The 16,853-nt window shown below is 41.6% G+C and overlaps 1 protein-coding gene and 1 pseudogene across 1 annotated transcript; both read right to left on the bottom strand.

Moving 5' to 3' along the window:
• Window positions 1–1,222: 1,222 nt before the first annotated feature.
• LOC101976014 (HLA class I histocompatibility antigen, alpha chain G-like) lies at window positions 1,223–4,789 on the bottom strand. Its single transcript, XM_078018544.1, has 3 exons — window positions 4,699–4,789; window positions 3,654–4,499; window positions 1,223–3,215 (listed from the first exon to the last, which is right to left on the bottom strand). The coding sequence occupies exons 1-3, from the start codon at window positions 4,748–4,750 to the stop codon at window positions 2,737–2,739; spliced, it is 1,377 nt and encodes a 458-aa protein (XP_077874670.1). The 5' UTR covers window positions 4,751–4,789; the 3' UTR covers window positions 1,223–2,736.
• Window positions 4,790–9,998: 5,209 nt separating this feature from the next.
• Window positions 9,999–16,853, bottom strand: part of LOC101976303 (patr class I histocompatibility antigen, A-126 alpha chain-like) — a 37,940-nt pseudogene continuing 31,085 nt past the window's right edge.

Raw genomic sequence — 16,853 nt, forward strand, 5'->3', positions numbered from 1 at the left:
TAAAAAGATTCATCATGTCTATCTTTGCTCAAAACTGCTTCACTCAATGCATGATTCCTTTTGTTAATCTCCCCATCTTCAGTGACTGGCTGTGCCTCTGAGTGCCTCTCTGACTCTGCTCAGGACATCCCAGATCCTTGCTCTCCCCAGAACACACACAGGATCCTTCCCTGGTACATTTGCACTGCAGCTTCCTCCTGCCTAGAAAGATCTTCCTCCAAACCTCCTGACAAATTCCTTCATGTCCTTCAAATCTATCTCCAAAGGTCACCTTGATAATACTTCCCATGCCGAGCACTCTAGTTAAACAGTCACATTTCCTGTCCTCACACACCCGATCTGACATCTGTCCTACAACACTCACCACCGAACATGAACACTGCCCTCATTTACTGTGCTTAGAGTGTATCTTCTTCCTCTTTCCTATAGAACACAGGCTCTACAGGGTTGACAGTTTTGGTTTGCTTTCACTTCTCTGATGTATGCTTGATGCAAACTGTGTGTCATCTCTTCAATACTCAACAAATGAGAGCTGAATGAATCATCAGTGTAGCCCCTCCCTCTTCTAGAGACACTGAATTTATTAATGGAGGCTCAGACCAAATGCTGCAGGGCATCTTCAGAACAAGGGCTTCTCAGTCTGAGGTCAAAGCCATCTGGGCTTTTCTCACAAGTGCTCTCCTCCCTCCCTCCCTCCACACAAGCCCTCCTGCTCTCCACAGCACCCAAGTACATTTTGATCTTCAGAAAATGAGATCTTTACCTAATGGGTTATATTTTCTAACTAAACAGAAACCTCTATTAGACTCTGTTTTGTTTACCAAGGAATCTGTAATGGAGCAAGTTCTAGGATTAGTATTGTTAAGGACAGGGAAACTGAAGAACAGAGAAGATAGGACCCTAAGAGGAATTTATCTAGGATGAGAAACCATGAGATCCTTCCTCTCTGCTATTCCTATAATCTAGTATCTTTGAAAATATTGGAGGAATGATGGAAAATACAACCCAGGAAACTGCTCTGGGCTTTTGGAACAATTACAGAAAAAAATGAGTTCTGATGTATAGAAATGCCTTTGATTTATGATGAACGACACCAGACATCATATTTAATAATAAGAACAGGGACAATTCTCTGTAGAAACTGAGAAATAAAAAAAGATGGGAAGAGAAGTGAGACTCAGGTCTCATCCTATACTGACTCAGCAACATGATACCCTCTCTGCCCATGGTCCTGGAGTTAGGACCAGCCCTGATGATACTTTAGTCTTTGTCATCACAGGTCCTGGAGGGATGACATTCAACTTAAGGGATGGGATTAAGAAGCAGGGAAGGTGACCCAGCTGAGGAGTGACCACATCAAAGTCCAGGATGAACTGAGCAGAGACTGGGTGCCACCTTGTCCACCCTCAGCTACTGTCAGTCTTCTTCTGTCCCCACCTGCAGCAGATTCAGCACAGCAAACATACAGATTCTAGAAGGCTTCAAGCTTTATTTTCTCTTTGAAATTTAGGAATCTTCTTTTAATTAACTCATCAACCATATTTTGTGATACAAATTTGAAATACAAATCAATATCCAGATTCTGTTTTTCAACAGGGAAGGAAGAAGTTAGAGTCCAGGGATACATGAAGCTACATTTAAAAATGGAAAGGTCCCAGCCCCACATCTGCTACATAGGAAAGTTGATTGAGAAAGAGAATAGGGTAGTGTGGGGATCACTGATGTGCTCCTCTCAGCATTTCCTCAATTATGATGATAGGAACACAGACACATAGGCATAGTTAGTTGCTAGCTGCACAGAGAAGTTGGAACCCTTGAAATCTCAGTAGGGAGCAGGAATGAACTGAAGAAATCCTGTGTTGCTCAGTCCCACAAATGGCAGCTGTCTCACCCAGTAAAAGAAAGTATTATGAACAAATTCAGATCACTCATTGTAATGAAGACACTCTGAACAATCTATTAAACACCCAAAATGTCAAAAATCCCTGTAAGAAGTCCCTGAAACTCAGGAGTCTCCTCCTTCCCCAACCCCTCTCCCTTTTCAGGCCCTCCAGTGTCTCACCTTTTAAGCAGTAAGAGACACATCAGAGCCCTGGGCACTATTATTACCTGAGCAGAGCAAAAACAGAACCTAGTCAGAATCCACAAGAGGTGTGGCTAATGGAGGAATTATGGGATGGATCAACTCCCCCATCGCTTCCCATTACAGTAACTCAGGGGTCTCAGAGATCACTGTTCTTCATAGTCACAAATAGCTGGAGCATAGGGCCCTTTTTTTACACCTGTGGGAAGAAAACATCCTGTGAGAGAACAGTTTGGAGACAGGTCTTAGAGGTACCCCCTAGTGCTGGACACTGGGGAAGTCTCCAGAACTGTGAATGCAGATGTAGGGAAGGATCTGGAGACAAGAAGAAAGTAGATATGTAGGGATGGAGCCAATTGCTCTCCTGGAGGTCTGTCCTCAGCAGGAAGATTCCCCTCTGGCATCTAAATGCTGGGAACCAGGTCCCAATCACCACAAAAATAGGAGGATATATTTGTCCTTTAGATTCTATGCACTTTTCAAAAAGTAAAAGGGTTCAGGTTGAGTAAGGGCATGTGTAGATATTATTTCCCAAGAACAAAGCAGGGCACACTTCTACTAGGTACTTGAAACCACCAGTGGGACACAAATTTAGATCCTGAAATTTCCTACCGGTGTTTTTCTTTCTCCAGGAGACAAAACTGATCACAGCTCTAGCGACAAAAGCTCCAAAGAGAACCACACCAGCAACAATAACCATGATGAGGATGTTGGGCTGAGCGGTTGGCTCTGGGAGAGGAAGGGAAGTTAGGTGAGGGACCCTGATCCCCAGCTCTCAGCCCTGACCTTGCTGAGGGTCTCCAGAAAGCCTCCTGACTTCCTGACACCAGGCTCTGGACCCTTATCCCCTCCTTACCCCATCTCAGGGTGAGGGGCTCAGGCAGCCCCTCATGATGCACATTGCAGGTGTATCTCTGCTCCTCTCCAGCAGGCACCACCACAGCTGCCCATTTCTGGAAGTTTCCATCCCCTGAAGGCCTGGTCTCCAGAAGCTCCATGTCCTGGGTCTGGTCCTCCCCATCTCGTTGCCAGTTCAGGGTGATCTCCTTAGGGTAGAAGCCCAGGGCCCAGCACCTCAGAGTGACATCCCCTTCAGGCCTAGGGTGGTGAGTCACATGTGTCTTTGGGGGGTCTGAGGGTAAGAACACAGAAATTCAGACATTTTGGCTTTTCCTCATAGGCCACTGAAGCAGCACTCACATGATGATCCTGAGAAAGGACAGCATGATTGGGGTGGGGAAAACCTAGACACAAGCCTGGACTAATTCTTCTGGCATAATCTATTCCTTGAAAAATTCTATCAGATTGAGGTAACCCAGTGGAAGAGGCTTCAGGTCCCTGAGAGGGACTTCAGATTCTGGTGGGTAGAGGCTGGGACATGTGGAAAAAGCTGGAGTCAGACCTCCAAGGACATTAGGCTGGAGTGGACCTGACAGTCTGTCCCTGATGTCAAGGCTGCTGATGGGTAACTGTGGTCAGGTATCTACTGTCTTTCCCACCAGTGAGGGAGAGAGAGACGGGATCCCTCACTTGTCCTGAGAGAGGCCTCAGTTCCTCTCTAGTGCAGCACCTGGGGGTCCAGGCCCACTCCCTCCCCCTCCACAAGGAGCAGGAGGTATCTTAGCTTGGGCGCCATTCTCCTCCCTTCCTTGTGGGAAGCTGGAGGAGAGACCTACAGTGTCCTGAAGCCCCTCACACCTGTGCGCAGCAGCGCACTTCCGCCGGGTGATCTGAGCCGCCCTGTCCGCCGCGGTCCAGGAGCGCAGGTTGTAGTTCAGGGCGATGTAATTCGCGCCGTCGTAGGCGAACTGACTGTACCCACGGAGGAGGCGCCCGTCCGTCCCCACGTCGCAGCCATACGTCGTTTGGTAGGTGTGAGAGCCTGTCCCCGCGCCCCACCCCCACCCCCACCACCCGTCAGCTGCGGGCCCGCCCCGCCCCGCCCACCCGGGTTTTTCCCTAAACTGAAAAGGAAACCGTCCCAGTCCTCTCCTCTCCCCCCGCCCCACCCCCTGCGCTTTGGCGCTTTCTCGGTCGAAGGACCCCGCGAGTCCCTCAGACTTGGGGTGAAGCTTGGCCCGGGACCCCTGACGACTAGGGACCACCGTACGTGAGGGGTCGCGGCCTCCGACAGGGCCCGGGTCACTCACCGCCGCGCTCTGGTTGTAGTAGCCGCGCAGGGTGTTCAGGCCCACCTGGTCACTCTGTGCGTTGCCCTTGGCAATCCGTGTGTTCCGTTCCCAGTACCCCGGCCCCTCCTGCTCTATCCATGGCGCTCGCGGCTCCATCTTCGGCGTCGGGGCGTCGCTATCAAAGCGCACGAACTGCGTGTCGTCCACATAGCCCACTTCCATATGCCGGGGCTCCCCTCCGGGCCGGGACACGGAGATCTCAAAGTACCTCATGGAGTGGGAGCCTGGGGAAAGGAGCCACTGAGACTCTGTGATCCTCCTCATGGCGCCCACCCCAGGTCCCAGGTTGACGAGGATGGGAGGAGAGGAGCCGGGGGAGGGTCTGGACCGGGGGCGGCGGGGACCCGGCTTCCTTGGGTCCTGAGTGCTGACAGGACTCTCCCTCGCTCCCAGAGGCCCTTTTCCTTCTGACCCCGCACTCACCCGCCCAGGTCTCTGTCAGGGCCAGGGCCCCAGAGAGCATCTGGAGCAGCATTCAGGGCGCCACCACTAGCATCCTGCAGCTCTGGGGAGATTATGGAGATTCTGGGACTTGGCCTACAGGGTGGTGACTTTAAAACCCCAACCACGATGACGCTGATTGGCTTCTCTAGGAGCAAGACACACGCAATGGGAGTGAGAACCTGGGCCGCATCAACAGTGTCCTGGCAGAACGACCTGACATGGGTTGGGACAAGAAGAAGTGCTAGGTGTCTACATCCCAGTCTCCTGTCTAGACCTTGAGAGCCACGCCCAGGGCTGGGACTTTTCCCTGAACACTCCTCTGTACTAAACATTCTTTGTCATACCTTCCCCTGATTCCTGCCTCAGGGTGTAAAATCAGCAGTTCTCAAACATTTTGGTTTCAGGATCTTCACATGCTCTTAGAAAGTAGTGTGCGTTCCACAGGCAATCCAGTTAATGTGGATTATGTCTGTCAATATTTACCATATTAGAAATTAATTCCATGTTAAAGATATATTATTCCTTCTGAGTATTTATAACTAATTGCATATTAACAAACAGCAGTTTCAAAGAGAAATAACTGTTTTCCAAAATCAAAAGGTTTAGTCTAAGGAATGGATCATTTTTCTTTTTACAATTTTGAAAGTCCTTTTTATTTGTGGTAGAGAATGCTAGATATCATATGCTCTACATTTATCCTGTGACTTTGGTTGAAACAACAATAACAACAACAAAAAATGCAGCCTAAGGGAAGTATCAGGAAGAATGTTTTAACAACGTTTTCAGTAACTGTGGCTATTGTCTTTGATACTACACTAACTTGATACAAGTGTTAGCTTCTTAAAGGTTCTTTGCCATATGGACCCTGAAACACTACTATGAAATAGTTCATATTCTGTTGCATAAAAGTCTGTGGGTGTCATAAATCAAAGGCATTTCTGTATATCAGAGACAAATCCTCTGAGAAGGAATTGAGAAAAACTATCCCATTTACAATAACCTCAAAAAAAAAAAAAAGATACTTGGGGATCAACATAAAGAAAGAGGTGAAAGATCTATACAATGAAAACTCCAGATCCCTAAAGAAAGGAATCAATGAAGACCTTAGAATATGGAAAGATCTACCTTCCTCTTGGATAAGCAGAATTAATATTATAAAAATGACCATACTACCAAAAGCACTATACAGATTTAATGCAATTCTGATCAAAATCCCAATGGCATTCCTCATAGAAATAGAAAAAGCAATCATGAAACTCATCTGGAAAACTAAGAGATCCAGAATAGATAAAGCAATCCTTAGCAGGAAGAACGAAGCAGGTGGCATCGCTATACCAGACATTAAACTATACTACAGAGCAATAGTAACAAAAACAGCATGTTATTGGCACCAAAACAAACTGGTAAACCAATGGTACAGAACAGAGGACACAGAGACTAACCCACAAAATTACAATTATCTCATATTAAACAAAGTTGCCAAAAATATGTACTGTAGAAAAGATAGCATCTTCAATAAATGGTGCTGGGAAAACTGGAAATCCATATGCAACAAATGAAATTAAACCTCTATCTCTCACCATGCACAAAACCTAACTCAACGTGGATCAAAGACCTAGGAATTAAACCAGAGACTCTGCATCTAATAGAAGAAAAAGTAGGCCCTAATCTTTATCATATGGGATTAGGCCCCAACTTCCTTAATAAGACTCTTATAGTGCAAGAATTAAAACCAAGAATCAATAAATGGGATGGAATTAAACTAAAAAGTTCCTTCTCAGCAAAAGAAACAATCTGTGAGGTGAACAGAGAGCCTACAACCTGGGAGCAAATTTTACCTCTCACACCTTAGATAGAGCACTAATCTCTAGCATATATGAAGAACTCAAAAAGCTAAGCACCAAAAAAAAAAAAAAAAAAAAAACCCAAATAACTCAATCAACAAATGGGCCAAGGACCTGAACAGACACTTCTCAGAAGAGGATATACAATCCAATCAACAAATATATGAAAAAATGCTCATCATCTCTAGCACTCAGAGAAATGCCAATCAAAACTACTCTAAGATATCATCTCACTCCAGTCAGAATGGCAGCTATCATGCATACAAACAACAATAAGTGTTGGCAAGGATGTGGGGGAAAAGGTACACTCATACATTGCTGGTGGGACTGCAAATTGGTGTAGCCAATATGGAAAATAGTATGGAGATTCCTTGGAAATCAGAGAATGGAACCACCATTTGACCCAGCTATCCCTTTCCTTAGTCTATAAACAAAGGACTTAAAAACAGCATACTACAGAGACACAGCCACATTGATGTTTTTAGCAGCACAATTCACAATAGCTAAACTGTGGAGGCAACCTAGATGCCATTCAGTGGATGAATGGATAAAAAAAAATGTGGCATATATACACAATGGAATTTTACTCAGGAATAAAAGAGAATAAAATCATAGCATTGTAGGTAAATGGATGGTATTGGAGAAGATAATGCTAAGTGAAGTTAGCCAATCCCCCCAAAAACAAATGCTGAATATTTTCTCTGATATAAGGAGGCTGACTCATAGCAGGGAAGGGAGGGGAGCATAGGAGGATCACATGAATTTTAGATAGGGCAGAGGGGTGAGAGGGAAAGGGAGGGGGCAGCAGATTAGCAAAAATGGTGGAATGTGATAGACATCATTATCCAAGTACATGCATGAAGACACAAATTGGGTGTCAACATACATTATATACAAAAAGAGATATGAAAAATTGTGGTATATATGTGTAATAAGAATTGTAATGCATTCCCATCATTTATTTAATAAAAAACAATAAAAAGTCTGTGGGTGTGTCTTGCACATTGAATGGATCTTGTTTGCTAAGCATGATATTTTTTAAAGTCATGCACTGTTTGTCTAAAGATATATATATATATATACATATATATATATATATACATATATATATATATATATATATATATATATATATATAGAGAGAGAGAGAGAGAGAGAGGCTGTCAGGTTGATAGTGGTGAATGCAGGTTCTCCTATATTCTGATATTCTTTTGAGAGCATACATTTTATCACTGAAAATATTGCTGTTTATGATTATCTTGAAGGGAAAGACTCAGTTCATATTTTAGAATGTTGGCCAAATTTTGAGGTATAAGAAATGGTTTCTGTGTCATTAATTCTTTGAAGCAGGAATGGTATTCAAAAAAAAAAAGAAAGAAAGAAAGAAAAAGAAAAAGAAAATGGGGCTGTTATAACTCACTACATGGCTTTTGTTTACACAATCACCCTACTTTCAAATGTAGCAGATGTGCTTTATGTGTACTTCCAATTCTATCAAATAAGTGTATTTATAATGTAGATTCTTGAATGGCAATTTAATAAAGTTAATGATTTTTAACACTTCAGTCAAGACATATTTAAGTGAACTTGCATGTTTTCCCTTCTGCTGTACAAGAATATAGTAACTACTATTGCAGTTTGGTACCAGAGCTTCCACTTTGGCAAGTTTTACTTTGGTGTAAATAATGTTTTAGTGATATTATAAAAGTATTTTTGATTACATGGGTCCTATGTAATACTCTAAACACCTCTAGGGGTTCCATAGATCACACATTGAGAACTGCTGCTCTGAGTGAACTGTGGAGAAATCCTAAATGGTCCCAATTTCTTTGCTTGATTGTGTGCCACTACTCTCAGTAATTGCAAAAACCTGTAAAAAGACATGGTATTTATGAATAAGGAATGAAATAATGCACAATTAGTTGAGGGAAAAAAACCTAAAAGAAATTCTCAGAAATTAAAAACTGGTCACAGAAATGAATAATTCTATAGATAATTTGGACAATTATAATAGTACCAGAAAAGAATTAGTATGGTACACTGTTTGAGGAGGCTCCTGGGAGCCTGTGTACCTTTTACCTGCAACAGCCACACTCCTGGATATCTATGACATCTGCATTGCTGACCAGTACTACAAAAATAAGACTCCTTACTTCCATAGGAAGCTAATTCTTTTTTCATTGGTTCCTGGGATTGAACCCAGTGAGGGCTAACAATGAAACTTCCCTAACCCTTTAGAGGCAGGTTGGCTTGGGATTGCTACAGTCCTCCCCTGGTCTCTCCTGAGTCTCCCGGGATTAGAGGCTTGAGCACCATGCCCAGCCTGGCCTAAGCTAATTCTTCAGATCAAAATAAGACTAGCATGTTGAATGAGAGGGTCAGGAGTGGGGGTAGAGAAAATCCTGGTCTCATGGACCTTACTCTGCTGCCCTCTGCAAACAGGCCAAGCAGAGATGAAAAGTGAATCCAGTTTAACCTAGAGGATTATTCCTGGGTACTCAGCTGTGACTCCAACTCCAGCCTATTTTCCATATGCCTAATTTCTAATGGCCAATGTTTTGACATTAATGTTCCTATTTAGAAAATTTCCAATCCTAACGCTCCAGCTACAAAGGGAATTCAGGGTTTTACAGCCCTTCTCCGGGTTCCCATTTTCTTTGATCCCTGTTTCCAGTGGGCCCCCAAAGGCAACTGGGAATGTGGGGACCTGCCCGGAGCTGTAGCCATTGATGAGATCTGCATGAGAAGATGGCTCTCCGCGCTCAAAATATTCCAACCTCCACCAAGTAGTTGGCCTTACAGGTTTGTGCTAAACTCAGCTGAACATTGTCTTTAATAAACTGTTTTCTTGGAGAAAAAAAAAAGAATTAGTATACGGTAAGGAAGAGAGAAGAAATTTAAGAGCACAAGGCTATCAATAAAGGATTTTCAACAACTAAACAACATGAATTGAAGAATAATTGAGACTAAGGAATGATTTTAAAATCTCAAGACACTTTTTCAGTATTTAGAGTCCCCCACAAATTACACTTAATTGCCTAAAAATAAATGAAAACAGACCTATGCCAATATAGGTTACAAAGAAATTTCAGAGCAGTCAGAAAAGAAGAGATTCCGAACATTTCAAGAAGCTGGCAAAACAGCTTTAGAAGCTCAAAAATGTTAAAACAATATCATGCACACTCCAAGTAAACATTTTCAACACAGAATCCTACTAAGTTAGAGTTGGACTAAGAGATGGGGTGTTTGAAAGATATTTCAGATGTTTGAGGTTTCAATATTTTCTGTTCCATGTTCTTGTAGGATATGACTGAATGAAGTGAGAAACACAAATGATGGAGAAAAAGCAAGAAAAGGAAATGTGTGAAATGTAGTTAATATGAGAGCCAGACAGGTAGGTTGTGTTCCCCCGTGAGGTGAAGCAGATCCAGGGAGTCAGCCTTGCTCCAGTTGTGAAGGCATCGAGTCCAGGTGTGGCAGCACTGAGAGCTCTGGGACAGGTGTCTTCACAAAGACCAAGTTGGTGGAATTCTGAATATGCTTATACTCATAGAGACAGTCAATCTGTTTGGCTGCTCTAACAGAACACAACATATTGAGTAAATTGTGAAGAACAGAAATTTATTTTCCTACATTGTTAAGATTGGGAAATGTCAGGAGCCATCTATGGGCTGTGAGTGTGAGCTATGCACATTTGAGCGATAAGACTGGTCTGGTGTTGCGCACTGATTGGGCTGTGCAACATTAGTGTGCCTTCCTCTTGCTCTGCCTGTGATCCCACACAACACCTGAGATGAGTGTGAGTGGCCAAGATGTCAATCAATCTGCTGACCACAAGACATCACAAAGCAAGACTACACCTTCAAAACCCTATCTTAGGCCTTCTTTGGTGAAGAATATTCCATTGAACCTCTTTTGTGTGTGTCCCCCTTATAAATAAAAGAAATATAGGTACATGCTCTCTTTCCAGCATGGAGCCAACCCTTGGGGTTGCTGAGCAGTCACACCCTCGACTTGAGAAACTCATATTCATGTGCTGTGTGGTTTCTTCACCATTTTCTTTGTTATTACTGCATCCAGCTTCTTTAAACCCAGCTCATCTCTTCAGCCTGGCCAGCTGGCAACAGGGAAGTCCAGAATCAAGGCACTGGCATCTGACTAGGGCCTTCCTGCTGTTTCCTTATATGGTAGAAGGTGTAAGGGCAAGCAGAAGGCAAGAGAGGCAGGAGGGGCCAACCCATTCCCATGATAACAGTACTGATCTATTTATGAGAGAGGGACCCCTATGACTCACTCACCTCCCATTAGGTCCTGTATCCCCACACAACTGTGTTGAATATCAAGATTCTAACATTAACTTTGGAGCACACATTCAAACCATAGCAGTGACCCTGGAGAAGATTTTGGGAAAGTTCCTGTAATGAGAACAACAGAAACTAAGCAATTAAAGGAAGAACATTTTTATTAACTGCAGGGAACTTACAAATCAGTTCAAGGAAACAAAGTAATGAAAGCTTCAAGCCTAGTTGTGAATAACATTTCCACATTTTTCTATATCAAATATACATTAGACTCATCTACCATCTAATGACAAGAAATGTGTTCTGATTCTATGAAGCGAGTATCACCCTGATCCCAAAGATGATTAAAGACAATCAAGAAACAAAACTATACATCAATATCCATGGTTATCTTAGAGATGTAAACAACATTGATCTAACCAAAATTATAAAGTGACTAATGAGAGGGTAGGGGCTTGTGAAGGAAGCTCTCCACTAAGAGTGCAACATGAAATGGACAAACAAAGAAGGAGCCCTATTAGCATTCTCTGTGGGGACAGAGGAAACAGGTAGCAATAAAAGCAGCCCAGGCCAAAGAAGTAAAGCAGGCTACCTACCTCTGGGGATCAAGAAATGGGGCTGCATGGAAGATTGGGGCCATTTGCATTTTTACCAAGGCTTGTAGCAGTATTTTTCCTTTAAATGCTGCCATGATTCCACAGAAAAACAAAAATTCAATGTTTAAAAAGACAACATTAAGAAGGGACTCAGACATCACTCTATAAAGTGTATCAGAGAAAAGAGGCAGTAATGGGAGGGAGACACAGGATCAGGTGGTGGATGTTTATGGAGGGATTTTGTTTTATTTACTGAGGTTACTTGTGTTTGTTTTAATGGGAGATATCACAGTATTTTGAATGTAGGAATGAATGAGCCACAGAGAGTGGAAGGTGAGGATGTAGGGAAGAAAGGGGCCAAACTTGTTCCCAAGTGCAAAGGTGGCCTTGGACAGCAACAGATGATCCATTGTGGTGAGCCGCCTCTGCCGCTTATGCAGATTATTGTCGCCATTACAAGATGGCGCTGGCTCCTCTGTGGTATGTGACAAACAACTCCTTATTTGGGAGAGTTGGCGCATGGTTTTTCAGCACCCTATGAGAAAGCTCCACGTGGCAGCTTCGCATTGGGGCTTGAGATGCTATATTAAGGCTGGGAGGGGCATCCGAGGGATTAGTAGAAGAAATATCAAGGGCCTGAATAAACCGCTGAAAGAAGATTCCCGAATTGCATCTTCCTTGCGGGCAAGGGATCGCGACAATCCATCAAGTCACTGGTGGGAAGATGGAGGAGACAGTTTCAGGTGTGGGGCCTGGGATGGGATTATGAAGACATTCTTACCTGAGTTCTATTTTTTTTCAAGTGTGAGGATGATGCATTTCATCTTCTATGAATGAAGAGTGGGGATGTAGTACTGGGGTGTGAAAAGGAAGGAGAAAATTAAAAAAAAAAAATTGCCCCCTAAGGGGATCAGAGAGCTAACTCACCTGGGAAAGTGCATTTGCAGAGGGCAGTTCTGGGAGCCATTGAAACCTATGTTCATCATGTGAGGGAAAGAGAGGGAGAGGGAGAAATATACAGCATTTAGGCTGTAGAAAGAAAAGAATAACAGACTAGAAGGAAACAATAGAATTTTTCTTGTCTAGGCATACAGATAATTTTTTTAGAGACAGAGTGAGATAGAGAGAGAGAATTTTTAAATATTTATTTATTTATTTATTTATTGTAAAGGTAGCTACAATTTTTTATTTTATTATTACAATCATTGTGCAGTGATTTGTACAGTATTATGGAGTATAGTGTGACACTTCAACAGATGTATATGATGCAAAATGATCATATCAGGGTAAGTAACATTTATTTATTTATTTATTTTTTTTATTGTTGGTCGTTCAAAACCTTACACAATTCTTAATACATCATATTTCACAGTTTGATTCAAGCGGGTTATGAACTCCCAACTTTACCCCGTATACAGATTGCTGTATTTTTTAGTTTTTGGCAGGCACAACATCTTTGTTTGTATGTGGTGCTGAGGATCGAACCCGGGCTGCACGCATGCCAGGCGAGCATGCTACCGCTTGAGCTACATCCCCAGCCCCATACAGATAATTTTTAACTCGCCATTTATCCTTGTCAGGATTTAATAATTTTTCTATATCAAATATACATTAGAGTCATCTATTATCTAATGACAAGAAATGTGTTCTGATTCTGTGAAGTCAGTATCACCCTGATACCAAAGCAGATTAAATACAATAAAGGAAACAAAAGTATATATCAATATCCATGATGAGTATAGAGATGTAAAAATCCTTAATCAAATATTAGCAATCTCTGTTCAAAAACACATTAAATGATTATACACCAGGATCAAGAGAGTTCCATCCTGAGAGGCAAGGTTGGATCAGCATATGAAAATCAATAAATGAAAAATATCACAAATAAAATGAAAGACATATCACATGATCATCTCAGCAAATGCAGAAAATCTCAGCAACTCGAGAGGCTGAGGCTGGAATTAGGAAGTGTCAAGCCAGCTTCAGCAAATTAGGGAGGCCCTAAGCAACTGAGTGAGAACTTCTCTCAAATTCAAAAAAGTGCTGAGGGTGTGGCTCAATGGTTAAGCACCCTTGGTTTAATCCCTAGTAACAAAACAAAAACCTAATGAATAAATGAGTAACTCATAGGGAAACAAAAGGTCTACTAAACCTGAGAATAAACAAGGGGAAATAAGGGAGTCAATTAAGAAATAAGTCTAGAACTAAATATCTATGGGCCTAACTCCTGACCTGTTCTACTGAGATTATTGTAACATTAGGATTTATAGCCATGGGTTTCTCGATGTAGATCACAAGGGAAATTTCATTAATAGCATAGGTGCACTAAGATAAAGTTTGCCTGGTCCTGGACCCTGCACCTGAATTAACTCAGAATTGATTTGTGAATGAAGTCCCCCTGAGTGGAATGGTTGCCATGTCACTTACTGAAAGGACCAGCTGGGGTCAACACTACCTACTCAACATGAAGGAAGAGTTAATTATCAGATTGGTGAAGATTGAAGAAGATGGAACCCCCTTCTCCTGCCAAACATCAAACTTAATAAATTTGGAAGTAGCCCTTGGTGTCCGGAGCCTGCCATTTTTTCAATTTTTTTGTAGGCGTCTGTCCTGCATCCAGAGCCTAGGTCTCTGTACTACGTTGAAGCTGAAAACAAACCACAGGGAGAACACTGAGAACCCTGAAAGCCAGGAAATGCAAAGGAAACCATCACGAATTATGAACAGAGAACCTTCAAAATGTGAAAAGATCTTTGCCATGTGCACCTCAGGTAGAACATTAATCACCAGGATGTACAAATAATTCAAATTTTTTAATGCCAAAAGAACACCAACCAATAATCCAATCAATAAATGGACAAAGGAACCGAAAAGGCACTTCCCAGAAGAACATATGCAAATGGTCAGAAAATATATGAAAAAAATTCAATTAGAGAAATGCAAATGCCACACTGAGATTTCATCTCACTTGGGTCAGAATGGCAACTGAAAAGAATAAAATAATGATAGATGTTGGTGGCAGTGTGGGGAAAATGTTCACTTACACATTGCTGATGGGACTGCAAATTGGTGCAATCACTCTGGAAAGCAGTATGGAGACTCCTCAGAAATCTTGGAATGTAACTGCCATTTGACCCACTTATCCCACTCCTTGATTTACACACAAAATCCTTAAAATCATCATACTACAGTGACACAGCCACAACAATGTCTAAAGTGACTCAAATCACAATATTCAAGCTATGAAACCTTCAATAGATGAACAGATTTAAAAAATGTGTCATGTACACAGGATGGAATATCAATAAGCTGTGAGAAAGAATGAAATTATAGCATTTGCCAGTAAATGGATGGAACTGGAGATTATCATCCTAAGTGAAAGAAGCCAATCCTCCAAATCCAAAGGCTGGAAGTTCTCTTTCATAAGTGAATGCTAACACACAGTAAGGAATGTGGGAAAAATAATAGAAGTTCATTGAATTAAGACAAAAGGAATGGGAATGAAAATGGAAACAGAAAAGACAGCAGAATAAATCTGAAACAACTTTCCTATATTCACATGTGAATACATGACCAGTGTAACTCCACATTATGTACAAATATAAAAATGTGAAGTTATAATCTATGATGTAAATATTCAAATACAGTCTCCTGTCATATATATCTAAAAAGAACAATAAAGAAACAGTGTACTACAGGGACATAGCCACATCCATGTTTATCGCAGCACAATTCACAATAGCTAGACTGTGGAGCCAACCTAGATGCCCTTCAATGGATGAATGAATAAAAACATGTGGCATATATACTCAATGGAATATTACTCAGCACTAAAAATAATGAGACCATGGCATTTGCAGGGAAATGAATGGCATTAGAACAGATTATGCTAAGTGGAGTTAACCAACCCCAAGAAAAACAAATGCCGAGTGTCTTCTCTGATATAAGGGGGGTGACTCAAAATGGGGAAGAGAGGAAGAGCATGGGAAGAAGATTACCTCTACACAGGGAAGAGGGGTAGGAGGAAAAAGGAGGGAAAAGGAATTGCACGGATCCTGGAAGGAGACCTTCATTGTTATACAAAATACATGTATGAAGATGTGAGAAAAAAATAATAGTGTTACCTTAGATTAGGTAGAGAGAAGTGATGGGAAGGGAGGGAGAGGCTGGGGAGATAGGAAGGATAGTAGAATAAAACGGACATCATTATTACCATGTGTATATATGTGAATGCATGACCAATGTTGATTCTGCAACCTGTATACTCAGAAAAAATGAGATATTTTATCCCATGTGATTCAAATGTATGATATGTCAAGGTCATTGTATTGTCATGCGTAACTAATTAAAACAAATTTAAAAATCACATAAAAATAAAATAGAGTCTTGCCTAAAGTTAAAAAAAATAAATAAATAAAAGTACTATGGTTTACATTTGTAAATTACTAAAATAATATATTGGTAGTTTTCTAGGACTTTGGACGTGTAGGGATTAGAAAACTGACAGCTAAGAGGTTCCAGGTTTCTTTTCTAGAACATGAAAATGTTCAAAATTGACTGTGTAAATGGTTACATAACTCTGTTAATGTACTAAGAGACACTGTATTTTACATGTTATATGGGTGAATTCGATGTCAGGTGCATTACATATATCATAAAAATGCCTTTTAAGAGATGTACTAAAAGAAACTTAGCTAACATTTTTCATTGTCTAGTTTGGATAACAGTCCAGACATAATACAAATATTTATATGCTTCATAATGTATCTAAATAAATTAAAAAATAAAGAAAAAAAATAAATTTGGAAGTAGTACCAAGTTTCTTTGTCATTCTGTGCTGGGGGATGAATGACACAATCTCTTTCTATCTTGAGAGCATTCTTTGCTTGTGCTTTACATTCACTTATAACAAAATTCTCTTGCTTGGCTTTTCATGTCTGACTCTAAATTTTCTAGAATTGAGTCTAGAGTTTCAGCTATGCATTTATTTACCTGATCAGGCAGGAGTGAGAGGAGCCACTGAAGTGTTGACCTAAGGTGGTGAGGGAGCCTCCTGAAGAGGTGGAAATGGGGAGGAAAGCAGGATATAAAAGGAATGGAGGCTGAAGAGAGGTGGAGAAGGAATCAAACAAAGGCATGAGAAGGTCAACTTAGTGAATACCTGTGGCAGGGGATGGGTCTGTTTGGGGAGAGGGTCGGGGACTTCTGGTTGTGGTGCTGAAGGAGGGCTCCATTTTTTACTACGCTGGTATTACACAGGTATTAGCTGTCATTCATCAGTAGACCATAGGATGTTTTGGACAGTCTACTCTGTTACATGCATAGTGTAATTCTAACACACACAGGGAAGAAATGTGAAAAGAAGTATATGCAAGAGAGGAAGTAACAAAGGG

This window comes from Ictidomys tridecemlineatus, chromosome 8 (genome assembly GCF_052094955.1).
Source record: "Ictidomys tridecemlineatus isolate mIctTri1 chromosome 8, mIctTri1.hap1, whole genome shotgun sequence".
In the NCBI taxonomy this organism is placed as follows: Eukaryota; Metazoa; Chordata; class Mammalia; order Rodentia; family Sciuridae; genus Ictidomys; species Ictidomys tridecemlineatus.

Coding starts and splice junctions, on each gene's coding strand:
- LOC101976014 (XM_078018544.1), bottom strand. CDS start 4,750: ATGCTGCTCCAGATGCTCTCTGGGGCCCTGGCCCTGACAGAGACCTGG. Junction 4,500..4,698: donor CCTGACAGAGACCTGGGCGG/GTGAGTGCGGGG, acceptor TCCTTTCCCCAG/GCTCCCACTCCATGAGGTAC. Junction 3,216..3,653: donor GAGTGGGCCTGGACCCCCAG/GTGCTGCACTAG, acceptor TCTTACCCTCAG/ACCCCCCAAAGACACATGTG.